Source organism: Protomyctophum bolini (genome assembly GCF_963924005.1).
Source record: "Protomyctophum bolini genome assembly, chromosome: 10".
Lineage (NCBI taxonomy): Eukaryota > Metazoa > Chordata > Actinopteri > Myctophiformes > Myctophidae > Protomyctophum > Protomyctophum bolini.
Genome location: NC_137871.1, coordinates 23,978,606 through 23,991,681, shown reverse-complemented (window position 1 = coordinate 23,991,681; position 13,076 = coordinate 23,978,606). Strand labels below are relative to the sequence as shown.

Sequence of the window (13,076 nt, the reverse complement as noted above, 5' to 3'; positions counted from 1 at the left end):
TGTGGGTCCATGGTGACTATGTGTACACTGTGTGCTGGCCACAAACCTGCCTTTCTCCCCCCTCCTCTCTCCCCACCCACCATTACTGTAGCGTTTCCCAGCTTGGAGACAAAGCCCCGATTCAGCCACGCTGTTTGGTTGAGGTCTGCCCGATTTTATTGCGCCATTACCGCATACCAAATGTCACAAGTGCTGTTATATGGCAGATGCTTTTGTTATGGCTTTCATATTGGTTCTGTGAAAAATGCCACTTGGTTTTGGTCTAAATTTAGCTATTCGATTTGCCTTGCCTGCTTGAGAAAGGAGGAGGAAAAAGGTGAATTCGGGCCGTGTGCACTGACAACACTCACAACTCTAATGTCTGTTTGTTTATGTGCTATGTCACCCCCATGCAGCCTGCAGTGAACAGGACTCTGAGCCAGGAGCCAGGCTCACCTGCAGGATCTTGCTGCACCTTTTCAAGACGCCCCAGCGCAACCCAGTCCCCCAAGACGGTGCCAAGTCAGGTAGCAAAACACAACCTGTTGTTGTGCACATTTGCACACATAACCATCGCTGTCGGTCGGGAAGAAACCTTGTATCTCAATATTTAAACTTTTTATGACTCAAGGACGATTCTCGCACCTTCACGATTTTTCAAAAATGTAAAAAAAAAGAATAGCAGATTTACCCTTCCGCGCTGCCAGCTTGTAAATCTGCTATTTATGAACAGCCAACGCTAAAATAAAGAATGACACATATTCCCAGTTTTGATAGGTTAATACTTTGACATACAACGGTGTTGTACAAAAGTTAGAGTTAGTTAAATAGCTGATCTACAAGCTCACAGTGAGGTTCTAGATCTGCTATAAAAAATAAATTACCGTAAGTGGAAGTGGTCTGTTTGTTTTATAAACATTTAACGAATGAAAAGTAGTAACGAGTTTGAGGCTAAATACCAACTACATTGGAGCCTTTGGAACACAGAACATATTTTCTTTTCCATGTCCATAAAAGTAACGGGGATTGGACGTTGTACAAGGTTTCCTGGTCAGCAACGGCGATATACGCCACATGTCCACTTGTTTGTGTAGCCACCTGGAAGAAAACGGTGTCATTTAATTTTGCCCCCTTCACACTGCTGTGCTGATTCATGGCTGATTTCGGTTGCAGAGAAATCTCCAGTCGGCATCCGGTCGTCGTGTGATCGCCACCTGCTGGCTGCCTCCCAGAACAGCATCGTTGTGGGAGCAGTATTTGCAGTCCTCAAGGCTGTCTTCATGTTGGGTACGGCTCTTCTTTTCTACTGTTGTATTATTGAGCATGTCGCTGGAAGAACTACTTTGTTTACTTGGGTAAAAGTGGGAATCAGAATCAGGCCTGTCACAATTATTACATAGTCTAGTGTCAATTACTTGAGAAAATCACAAATCATTTTGCATAATCGTTCGTTCCCATGTAGAAGAATATCATATATAAAACAAAAATTGTGGAAATAGCAGATCTACAAGCTCACAACAAATCGCGACGTGTTGTGAGCTTGCTTTTTTCTTTTTTACTTTTTAGTTAAAAAAAAAAGTTTAAAGTATTTTTTGTATATTTATGTTTGTCATATTGCCCTGTGCAACTTAAAAACAAAACAAAACGGGAATGTCATTTGTATTCCTATGTTCCAGTGTTCAACGACAATTCTAATTTGTCTGGCAGTTTATAACATCATTTCTGTGGTCTTGACAAACAAATGAATACATAGTACTGTTTAATATTATATAGTCCCACTCATACTGGGTTAGGGCACTTCCTGTTTTCGGTGTCTTTAAGTACAGTATTACCACTGAGTACTTAAGTTTCTACCACTGCATATTGTTCCATCACATGGTATACAGAACAGGACGTTCCATGTGTTCTCCATATTGTTCCATCACATGGTATACAGAACAGGACGTTCCATGTGTTCTCCATATTGTTCCAACACATGGTATACAGAACAGGACGTTCCATGTGTTCTCCATATTGTTCCATCACATGGTATACAGAACAGGACGTTCCATGTGTTCTTCATATTGTCGTAGGTGATGCAGAGCTGAGGGGATCAGGGCTGTCTCATCCCGCTTGCCTCGATGACATATCCGGAGGACGCACCGTCTCCATAGAGACGGCTAGCCTGGATGTGTATGCAAAGTATGTTCTGAAGAGCATCTGCCAGCAGGTGAGGAGGATATCCACACACACACACACACACACACACACACACACACACCTAGTGGGATTTATTATTGGGATGGATGTAGGTCAGGCAGGCTTTTGTCGGTATCAGCCGAGAACGCGGGAGTCTATCCCTGTTACGATGTCCTACACTTCTTGGAGATGGATTGCTGTGTAGAGCCACACCTACCATCAGCTCCCAGTACTTAACCTGAGGTGTAGCGCCACACCTACCATCAGCTCCCAGTATTTAACCGCACGACTTGCCACATCATCCCAAGCCGTGCTGCTCATATGCTGAGTTATCGAATCCATGACGTTGTGGTCTGAAGGCGAGAGCTTTACCGACCGAGCTATACATTGGGAAATTGGGATTCGAGTCTCTAGAATAGATAGTACCTGATGTGGACATCCTTGATAATAATTTATGGAGTTCAATCTAATATTCTAGTGAAATTTAAACTCTCAAAAGATCGGATAATACCTTGACTCAGACGCAATATTAAATGATAATGTAAATATTTGTTTACAGCGCTGTAACATTCACACAACATCCATGTTACTTCAGCAGAGCATACAGATGGACTGACAGGCTTTCCCTGCCTGTCCACTTGTAATAAATAATTAACTAGTTTCTCATAGTCGCAAAACAAAAGCTGTCTCTTACTCCTGCAGCAGTGACCCTATAGCCAGGATACTCCTTGAATACCAGACTTACCGTAAATCCTCCAATAAACTCCTCCTTTCTATTAATTACCGGGCCCCTATTAATCACCGGTGATGGTGTTGAATTAAGTAATACATTCCGGCCTCCTTTTATGAGCCGGGGTTTTTTGTGCTTTTTTTCCCCCAAGTGCCGTATCTGTTACTTTCGCTGCTCTGGCTGGCTGTGCCTGCCTGTCACGTCAGCGTCCACTGTCCAGATGCCGTGGCCGCGCTGCTCGGCTCGCACACAATACAACAACAAAGTTAACTTCGGGAGAGAGCCCCCACAGGTCTGCCCTTCATGCAACGAACGTTGGTTCGATAAACGGCAGATCGATGAGCTCATGGGGGGTTTTGCAGCCTGGCGCAGCCCCATGCGCCTTGTGGATCTCTCATTTTATGGAACGAACGTACCACCGGTATGCTGTTAGCATATGCTGTTAGTCTCTCTGGGCGAGTTCGGAAATATCACACCGGAGGGCACTCGCCTATTAGTTTGCATTGCACAGTGGGCTCAGTGCGCTATTTCCGAACGCACCCTCTCTCTCTCTCTCTCTCTCTCTCTCTCTCTCTCTCTCTCTCTCTCTGACGTTCTCTCTAACACGTCTCTCTCTCTCTCTCACGCACGTTACGTCTTTCTTTCTCTCTCTCTCTCACGCGCGTTACGTCTCTCTCTCTCTCTCTCTCTCTCTCTCTCTCTCTCTCCCTCCCGTTGAAGCACTGCAGTATTGCACTGTTCTGATTTGATATTACCGGTATATGAAATAGCCTATCATACATTTTATTTTTATGTTATTATTTGCATCTGAACTTGTCAGTAGCCTAACTGTAGAACTTTACCACAGTACTGTGGTAGTCTATCTCAGTTGAAGTTATATACCGGTATATTTGTGAATGTGACCAGATTTGACTGAGGGACTGCCATTGTATTTTTATGTTTTTCATGTCATATGAAAGAAGGGAATCATATAGCTTCAAATGATAATGACATTGGTTATTCAAGTTAAATTGATGTGTTGATGTTATTATGGTATTTACCATAGGCAATATGCCAATAATGGAAAAACAGTTAAAATGACCATGGAGCACCTGCAACTGCACTGTTCAATATTTCACGAGGACTTGGTTTCAATAGGCTACATGAGCCCAATACATTTTACTGTGTTCTAACTGACCCAAAATGTGATTTGTTCATTATGATCAGTTTGAAAAGTAGAAATACGGGCCTCCTTCTTATAGCTGCCTCCTTCCAATAAAAGCCCGGTATCTTGATCGGTTGAGACAAATAATAGCCCGGGTTCCTAAAAGAGGATTTACGGTATCTAAGTCTAGGCCCCGTTTCTCAGCTCACAGCTTTTTAGGAAAACAAGCGCATCAATGCTAACTAATACACGTATATACTTTTGCTTCATCATAGTGTTGGATATTGCTTTGTTTTTGGGATGCAACTAAGTCTCTAGCATACTCGTGAATCGGCAGGTTTTCTTAAGTTTGCCTGCTTTAGCTATCTGGCGTTTTGGATTTACTGGAGGATGTAATAAGGAATTGTTGTAAGTTGTTTTGACAAGCAATACAATTATTTTATAAAGGCAGATATCACTGACGATGTGACGTACAGATTAGTACCAACACCAGAGACATGCAAATGTCCTAGAGGTCTGATGTGGAAAAATCATGATCTGTATTACAGTGATATCACGCTGCAGGCATGCAAGGTTCTATTTGTAGTGCGAGGCACAAGTCACCCCTGGCCTGTGTTGTTTTTATCACAACTCAACTGTGGTTGGCTTGTTTGGCATGAGTCACGAGTTTTCATTATACTTTGGCTCAGGCTTAACTTGGGAGCCGGCGATGCATGAAATGAAATAAGATTCCTTAACTCAGTTCCTAGAGCCAGGAACAAATCTGAAATTGTACTCACTGAGTACTTGCTCACCTCCCCACTTTTCTACATAAAGTTCTCAGTTGCCATGACTGATTTCACTTATTTGGATTCCATAGAAGCCAGTATGTAGTCTATGGAAGCATGTTGTATCTACAAGCTCCCCTCGTGTGTTTCATATTAAAGCAACGATTACAGCCTCGTTGGAACAGCATGACTAAAAACATCATTTTACATATTGTGTTAATTAACCATTGCCTGCTAGCATTTATTGAAAAATTAGGATCTAATTCACGCCAGCATTTTTGAAATTTGAGCTCTTATTTTGAAAAGCCGCCATTTCCGGTCAGTTAGCAGTAGACCTAAACTTGGAATCTACACGGAGCTGGGCCGGCCTTATTGAGCTCTGGGGAGCTCCACATCGTCAGATCTGTGCCGTCAAAGAAACGTTGTTTTGACCAAAAATGCCATCTGGGACAAGGAATATGAGATACAGGCGTTTGAAAGAAATGGATTATTATGGCGACGGCGATCTAAAATGGACGTTCCAGTGTTGTGCTAACACAGCTAGCTAACCGGCTAACGTGAGTAGCATTATGGGTCGCTCGATCGAATGCACTATAAAAGCACAATTGACTTAGATCGTCGCCAATGGCACTAAGCGTCAGTATCAAAATTAGGCTTCAATTGACAAAGGTCTTCGCCAATGGCACTGAAAGTATTAAAGGCGCAGTGAAACGGAAATGGTGAACAACATGAAAATGGTGTTTCCACATGAAACACCGGTCTGAAGTTTCTGAACCAATCAGAGTGTCGCATCCCTTCAGGCGATGGGACGGTAGCTAGGGACGGTAGCTCTGCTATGCGCTACAGCGTGGTGTGTGTTTGTTTACAAATCAGACGGTCGCCCAGCACAACCAGTTTACTGTTACGTGGCTTATTTCTACCCTATAATGTTTTCAGAAACATATTTTAGCGTGATGATTAAGTTGAAACCGAGTAATACAATGTTATCTTGAATGGAAATAATAACGGAGTAATCTGTAATCGGAAGCAGCTGTGTTGCATGGATGCGCAGATATGGGGAATTAAACGGGTGAGCTTCATTTTTATTGGATTTTATCGATGTGTATCTCTACACGTCATCACGCAGCACGTTTTCGTTTTAATAAATAAATAATACAATCGTTTTTATGGACCTTTGATATAAAAACACACAGAAATGAGAATTTTCCCATTTTTTTGGCAGCCATTGTTAGGTATGCCCATATGATGACCACGGATATGGTCTAAAAGTGTGAAAAACGTCTTTTTCATTTCACTGCGCCTTTAAGTGGATAGGTTGGGGGCTCCTTTCAACACTTATTCACAAATCGCACATTTTCTGCCGTGAGATTTTTTTTTACTTTAACCCATGCCTCTCTCTCTCTCTCTCTCTCTCTCTCTCTCTCTGTGTCCTGTCCTCCAGGAGTGGGTGGGTGAGCGCTGTCTGAAGTCCCTGGCCGAGGACAGCAGTGCCCTGCAGGACCCCGTGCTGAACAACATCCAGGCCCAGCGACTGCTGCAGCTCATCTGCTACCCACACCGCCAGCTGGACAGCGACGACGGGGACAACCCTCAGAGGCAACGCATCAAACGCATCTTACAGGTGCGGGAAGGAAGAGTCACCATTGGGGGGGGGGGTCCCTTATTATAATAATAATAATAATAAACAGACTTGGAAGACTTGGTCGACAGATGTGTTGGAGAAGACCATGAATGGACCAGTATAAAATAAAGGACTGCCGCTCACTGTCCACTTTTTCACTTGTATATAAGTGAGGGGCGCTCTTATCATCATACATCATCTCATTCCAGCCAATTACAATTTGCGTCCTCACCTTTGTCATCAATGTTTGTGTTAAGCAATATTTGTGTTTACACAAACACTAAAAATTGTCCAGTCAATGGCATTTTAATGTTTGTAGGACAAAGTTTGTGGGCACACACATCAAAAGCTGGACATAGGAGGGGCTAGCGCCCCTCAGACATCTGTCTGCAAACCACGGCCACTTAGGAGACCATTTGTGATTGACCAGTTTGTAGAATGGGTACAGTTCAACGAAAGTACAGGTCAATACAAAGTCTGCTAAGAGGATGTGCTGACCCAGAACACACTTCTATGCAAAAAAGTAAATCATTATATACATGGTTAGAAAATAAGGGAAACTGTACAGTATACAGAATAAGAAATCACACCCGTGTGAGGGGTGCTCTTATCGTACATCATCATGACGTAAAATACACTGTCTATTTTTTGCTTTATATTATCTGTCAGTAAAATTGTCCATTCATTGTCAATGGAAATTTTTATGTTTGTGCACACGCATCAAAAGCTGGATATAGGAGGGGCTAGCGCCCCTCTAAAATCACACCTGTGTGAAGTGAGGGGCGCTCTTATAATCATACGTCATCATGCATCGTCTCATTCTCAACCAATCACACCGGCCAACTTTTGTCTTCAATGTTTTGTTTACACACTTTTGTCTTCAATGTTTGTGTTTACACAACCACTCAAAGCTGGGCATAGCTACTGTAGCGCCCCTCAAAAATGAAACATGGTTTGCTGTAGTCAATACTACTTTAATTTTCTTGAATCCTTTCTTTGATGTTAATGCTACTATGCTAAATGGTCTGTTTAGGCTTGAGCATTGGGTCTTTTCCTTGTCCTTTTTTAAAGTTTCGCCCTATAATGACATGCCCAAAATAGGGATACCAGGTTGAAAAGGAATAGACTAGGACCTGTAAAGTTCAGTAAAGATTGTCATGCTTTGACCATTTCCCATCATCTGTCTTTTTTTTTAAAGGAGTATTATTTTTCAGTCAGGAGACTGTAGAGAGAGATGGAGAGCTCACTAGGAGCATATGTTCTGTTAACTAACTCGCTGAGTGACCAGGCAACCCAGTGAACCCTCTCATCACACTCTCATCAAGCGACAACCCACACATGCATTCTGTCACGGTTATTGAAAATTGAAATGTCTTTGTCGATTGTATGGACTTGTGAAGTACTGCTGCCCTCTTCTGGTGGGGACACAGCAGTGTTGTTGATAGCTGCGGTGTACAGACTGTTGCATGAGGATGGCGCTACAAAACCGTTGCTTATTTTACGGCTTCTATAAATCACGGCATTCCTTGAAAAAAGCAGCACGAGAGATTATGAGTCTAACGTTAATGCTCTGTTTCCTTGCTGTAGAACATGGACCAATGGACGATGAGACAGTCGTCCCTAGAGCTGCAGCTGATGATCAAGCAGAGCACTACCAATGTAAGTCCCAACCTACTTGTCATGTACCTAACCATAATGTATTTTGTGTATGAATTTAAGGCTGTATATATATAACAGTGTTGTCTTTTTGAACTGCAATACACTGTATTTATACTATATTTGGTAAAAGATGTTGTTTGATTGGTGTCACTTGAGTCCAAGGATCTCTTTTTCGAACAAATTCTGGCCAAAATGGCAGCATTTATAAATACAAACCTACAAGGTGTGCAAAGACATGAATGGAATACTGTGTGATTGTAATATGATCATTGTTTGTGTGTGCGTATGCACATGTTTCCTTGGACAGGAGCTGTACTCTCTTCTAGAGAACATAGCCAAGGCCACCATCGAGGTGTTCCAGAAATCAGCTGAGATGAACTCCAGCAACCCCTCAGGGAACGGAGCCACGGGCACAGCCGGCTCCGCATCCAACAATAACGGCACCAAGATGAAGCCTATCTTGAGGTCTGTTTCTTTCTTGTGTCATTCTATACCAGTCTCAAGTCACTATGGATCTTAAATTGATTTATTTTCCATCCATTTCACATCCCATGAAGCCCATGAATTCATGGAGATTGTTTTTTTGTTTTTGTTTGCGGCATACTGAGTCTCCTATTGACCGATGACCCGGTCATCATACTGAGTCTCCTATTGACCGATGACCCGGTCATCATACTGAGTCTCATATTGACCGATGACCCGGTCATCATACTGAGTCTCATATTGACCGATGACCCGGTCATACTGAGTCTCCTATTGACCGATGACCTGGTCATCATACTGAGTCTCCTATTGACCGATGACCTGGTCATCATACTGAGTCTCCTATTGACCGATGACCCGGTCATCATACTGAGTCTCCTATTGACCGATGACCTGGTCATCATACTGAGTCTCATATTGACCGATGACCCGGTCATCATACTGAGTCTCCTATTGACCGATGACCCGGTCATCATACTGAGTCTCCTATTGACCGATGACCTGGTCATCATACTGAGTCTCCTATTGACCGATGACCTGGTCATCATACTGAGTCTCATATTGACCGATGACCCGGTCATACTGAGTCTCCTATTGACCGATGACCCGGTCATCATACTGAGTCTCCTATTGACCGATGACCTGGTCATCATACTGAGTCTCCTATTGACCGATGACCCGGTCATCATACTGAGTCTCATATTGACCGATGACCCGGTCATACTGAGTCTCCTATTGACCGATGACCTGGTCATCATACTGAGTCTCCTATTGACCGATGACCTGGTCATCATACTGAGTCTCCTATTGACCGATGACCTGGTCATCATACTGAGTCTCATATTGACCGATGACCTGGTCATCATACTGAGTCTCCTATTGACCGATGACCTGGTCATCATACTGAGTCTCCTATTGACCGATGACCTGGTCATCATACTGAGTCTCCTATTGACCGATGACCTGGTCATCATACTGAGTCTCCTATTGACCGATGACCCGGTCATCATACTGAGTCTCCTATTGACCGATGACCTGGTCATCATACTGAGTCTCCTATTGACCGATGACCTGGTCATCATACTGAGTCTCCTATTGACCGATGACCTGGTCATCATACTGAGTCTCCTATTGACCGATGACCCGGTCATCATACTGAGTCTCCTATTGACCGATGACCCGGTCATCATACTGAGTCTCCTATTGACCGATGACCCGGTCATCATACTGAGTCTCCTATTGACCGATGACCCGGTCATCATACTGAGTCTCCTATTGACCGATGACCCGGTCATCATACTGAGTCTCCTATTGACCGATGACCCGGTCATACTGAGTCTCCTATTGACCGATGACCTGGTCATCATACTGAGTCTCCTATTGACCGATGACCCGGTCATCATACTGAGTCTCCTATTGACCGATGACCTGGTCATCATACTGAGTCTCAGGAATGCCACAAAAACAAACAAATCTCAAATTCATAATAAATTATATTTTGTTTGGGTGAACTACTCCTTAAACCATATAGCCTCTTGGTGCAAACGTTCGCAGGCAGATTTTCAAGATTTACTTCTAGATGTATTTTTTCCAGCAAAGAGATTTGGTGTAGAGGGGGGAAAAAACAAGGGAACCACCAAGTATAGACCCCATGTAACCCGGTCAACTAACTATATAGGGTCAACTTAAAAGTGGCTAACTTAACTTAAATCCTGTCTGCTTGGTTTTGCTTCTACTGTACCGTTAGTAAGACTTTTCATTTGTGGTGCAGTTCGTCAGAGCGCTCTGGTGTGTGGCTGGTGGCTCCACTGATAGCCAAACTGCCCACCTCGGTGCAAGGCCATGTGCTGAAGGCAGCCGGGGAGGAGCTGGAGAAGGGGCAACACCTGGGTTCGTCCACACGCAAGGAGAGGGACCGGCAGAAACAGAAGAGGTGCGTTGCGTCTTCCACCCCATCCTTGTTTTATCATGTTTGTATTTTCCATAATAGACTTGGAGCCCCATTATGAACGTCATATGACATATAATATGACAGATTTTAAGAGATGGAGGAGTGGCCATGTGGTCATTTTGCAATTATGAGCACGGTAAGATGCGCTCTCCGACACCCGTGGCGTGCGCAAACTGGCCTTGAATTAGTCATGGGTGCTGTAGAGTCTACAGCAATGATTTGCAGTGGCACTGGTGCTCCCAATTATATTTTTAGATCGCACAGATTCAAATTCAGGCGCATTTGCGACAAAAACGCTCGCAATTTCGAGCCCTTATCCCCATGCATGCAGTCAGAGTTCATAGTTTTAAAGAATGTATAGAATGTGCTGTGCAGAATGTTATTTGACTATAGATCTTTAAACCGACAAGTTCTCACCCTCCTTTGTGCCAATGTTGCACTGGTGCCCATTTACAAGCACGTCGTGATGCATTGTGAGCTGGTAGATCTGCTATTTTCTTTTTTTTGGTATCAATTGTTTTTTATTTAAGACAAAAAATCACGTCATGTTAACAACATGAATGAAATAAAATAAAGAAAACAAAACATATGAAAACAGCAAAAGAAAGGAACACAAAAACAAACAGACAATCCCACCCACCCCTCCCCCCAGGACCAAAAGATGTCACAAAATGTCAGGACTCCTACCACTGTGCAATAGGGAAAAATAAATAAATAATAATGACTAAATCATGTCCTTAACCATATCTGCAATATCAGACCAAATATCAATGTTTACTTATTTCGCTCCGTGCAATCTTGCTGTTGACAATTCCATATAGATGATATCTAAAAAGGTCAAAGCCCATTGGCGAAACGTCAATGTATGAGGTGGTTAGATCTAGTGATCGACCGATAATCGGCCACGGCCGATTATCGGCTTCGATATTCATGTTTTTTATTAATATCGGTATCGGTGGTAAAAGTTAATAATCGAAAAAAAACGGCCGATTATTATATTTTGTCATAAATGCGCAAAAAAGTACAACAACCACTCCACTCTCATTGAAAATCCGGTAGAGTACGGTCGTAAGGAGATGTATATAGCTTAGCTGCGTGTCTAACACGGAGGAGTAGTGTGTGCGTGTGTGCGTGGGTGCGTGTGTGCGTGTGTGCGTGCGTGCGTGCGTGCGCGTATGCTGCGTGTGTGACTGTGTGTGTGTGTACGTGCATGCATGCGAGCCAACTGAATGTTTTCTAAAAGGACAACTTTTCCCCCCCATCCTGACCAGCCTATTATTATTATTATTGCATTTTGGCTATGTGCAATAACTAACTGCAAGCCAATGAAGAATGAACCAATCAGTAGCATTGTCAATATTTGTCTTAATTTCTAATTCATATGTATTTAGTTGACAATAATGTAACGGTAGGCCAGTGTTTTGAGACATACAAGGCTATTGTCTTGTATTGCTATAAAATTATGATCTTGAAAGTGGCAAATTTCAGTGGTGGAGTAAAAACAACAAGGTCACATGGCTTTGGGGAGTTTGGGCAGCAGATCTACAAGCTCTCAACATGTCATGCTGCAATGTGCTGTGGGCTTGTAGATCACCAATTTGGATAAATAAAATGATTATTTTTCCCTGATTTCTTTTTAAATAAATGTTTTAAGCCTGTGCCTGCACTTCATACAGCACTATGTTCCATATTCTGCTACAGTACATGTTTGCACTAAATTAAAGCTGCATTTGATGGGGGGGGGGTTGTTACTGAAAACGATGTTGGTGCTTCTTGCACTAACTTTTTATAAGCAATAAATGTTCTCCATTTTTTTACTTAAATTAATATCGGTCATAATATCGGCTATCGGGCTTTTTGATTCTCCACTAATCGGTGATCGGAAATATCGGCCAAAAACCATATCGGTCGATCACTAGTTAGATCTGCTATTTTCAAAAGGAATGTTGGAAAAAAGTGACAATTGTGGAATATTTTTGAAACATTTTATTGAAACATTTAAAAACACAAATCTGTCATGGGGGTCACTGGCCCACAATATTTTTGGATTAGGGTCCTTATTTGGGAAAATGCATTCATCTGGGGGTCTTGACATGGCAATGTCACTGTGTTCTGGGCGCATGGACTATAGGAGAAAAGCCCAAATAAGAAACAAGAGAAGCAACCATGCACAACTACCAATATTTACAAGCAACTTTACAGAAAAAGAAGCCCAAAGTCGCTTATAATAAACAGACATGGCAACACTGCTGAGCAGCGCAGAGATCGCTCTTGTGTAAAATCAAACCTTGCTTTTTGCATTTAAGAGGTGGTCAGAACCAGGTCTAATCAGTGTGTTTTTAGGTCAAGGGGCTTAATAGCAAATTGCGCAAAGCGAATATAATTAACATATGGACACTTCCCCAATGCTAAAATGTGCAGGAACGTGGTATGCCATATTTGTGTGCGTTCAGCACGGCTTCCATAATATGAAAGGGCGCAGAGCGACAAATTATGTAATACTGCATGTGTTTATCACCTTGTTAATGGGACTCAAGATGTTCAAGAGGCCGGAATCATCTTGA

The 13,076-nt window shown here is 42.7% G+C and overlaps 1 protein-coding gene across 2 annotated transcripts in view; it reads left to right on the top strand.

The window, feature by feature from the left end:
• med12 (mediator complex subunit 12) overlaps window positions 1-13,076 on the top strand; it is a 40,874-nt gene that overhangs the window by 17,354 nt on the left and 10,444 nt on the right. For both annotated transcript variants that reach the window (XM_080774632.1, XM_080774631.1), the window contains exons 24-30: window positions 396-506; window positions 1,153-1,266; window positions 2,052-2,188; window positions 6,240-6,419; window positions 8,007-8,078; window positions 8,386-8,543; window positions 10,333-10,494. In XM_080774632.1, coding sequence (XP_080630758.1) covers window positions 396-506; window positions 1,153-1,266; window positions 2,052-2,188; window positions 6,240-6,419; window positions 8,007-8,078; window positions 8,386-8,543; window positions 10,333-10,494 — 934 coding nt within the window. The remainder of the gene's footprint in view (window positions 1-395; window positions 507-1,152; window positions 1,267-2,051; window positions 2,189-6,239; window positions 6,420-8,006; window positions 8,079-8,385; window positions 8,544-10,332; window positions 10,495-13,076) is intronic.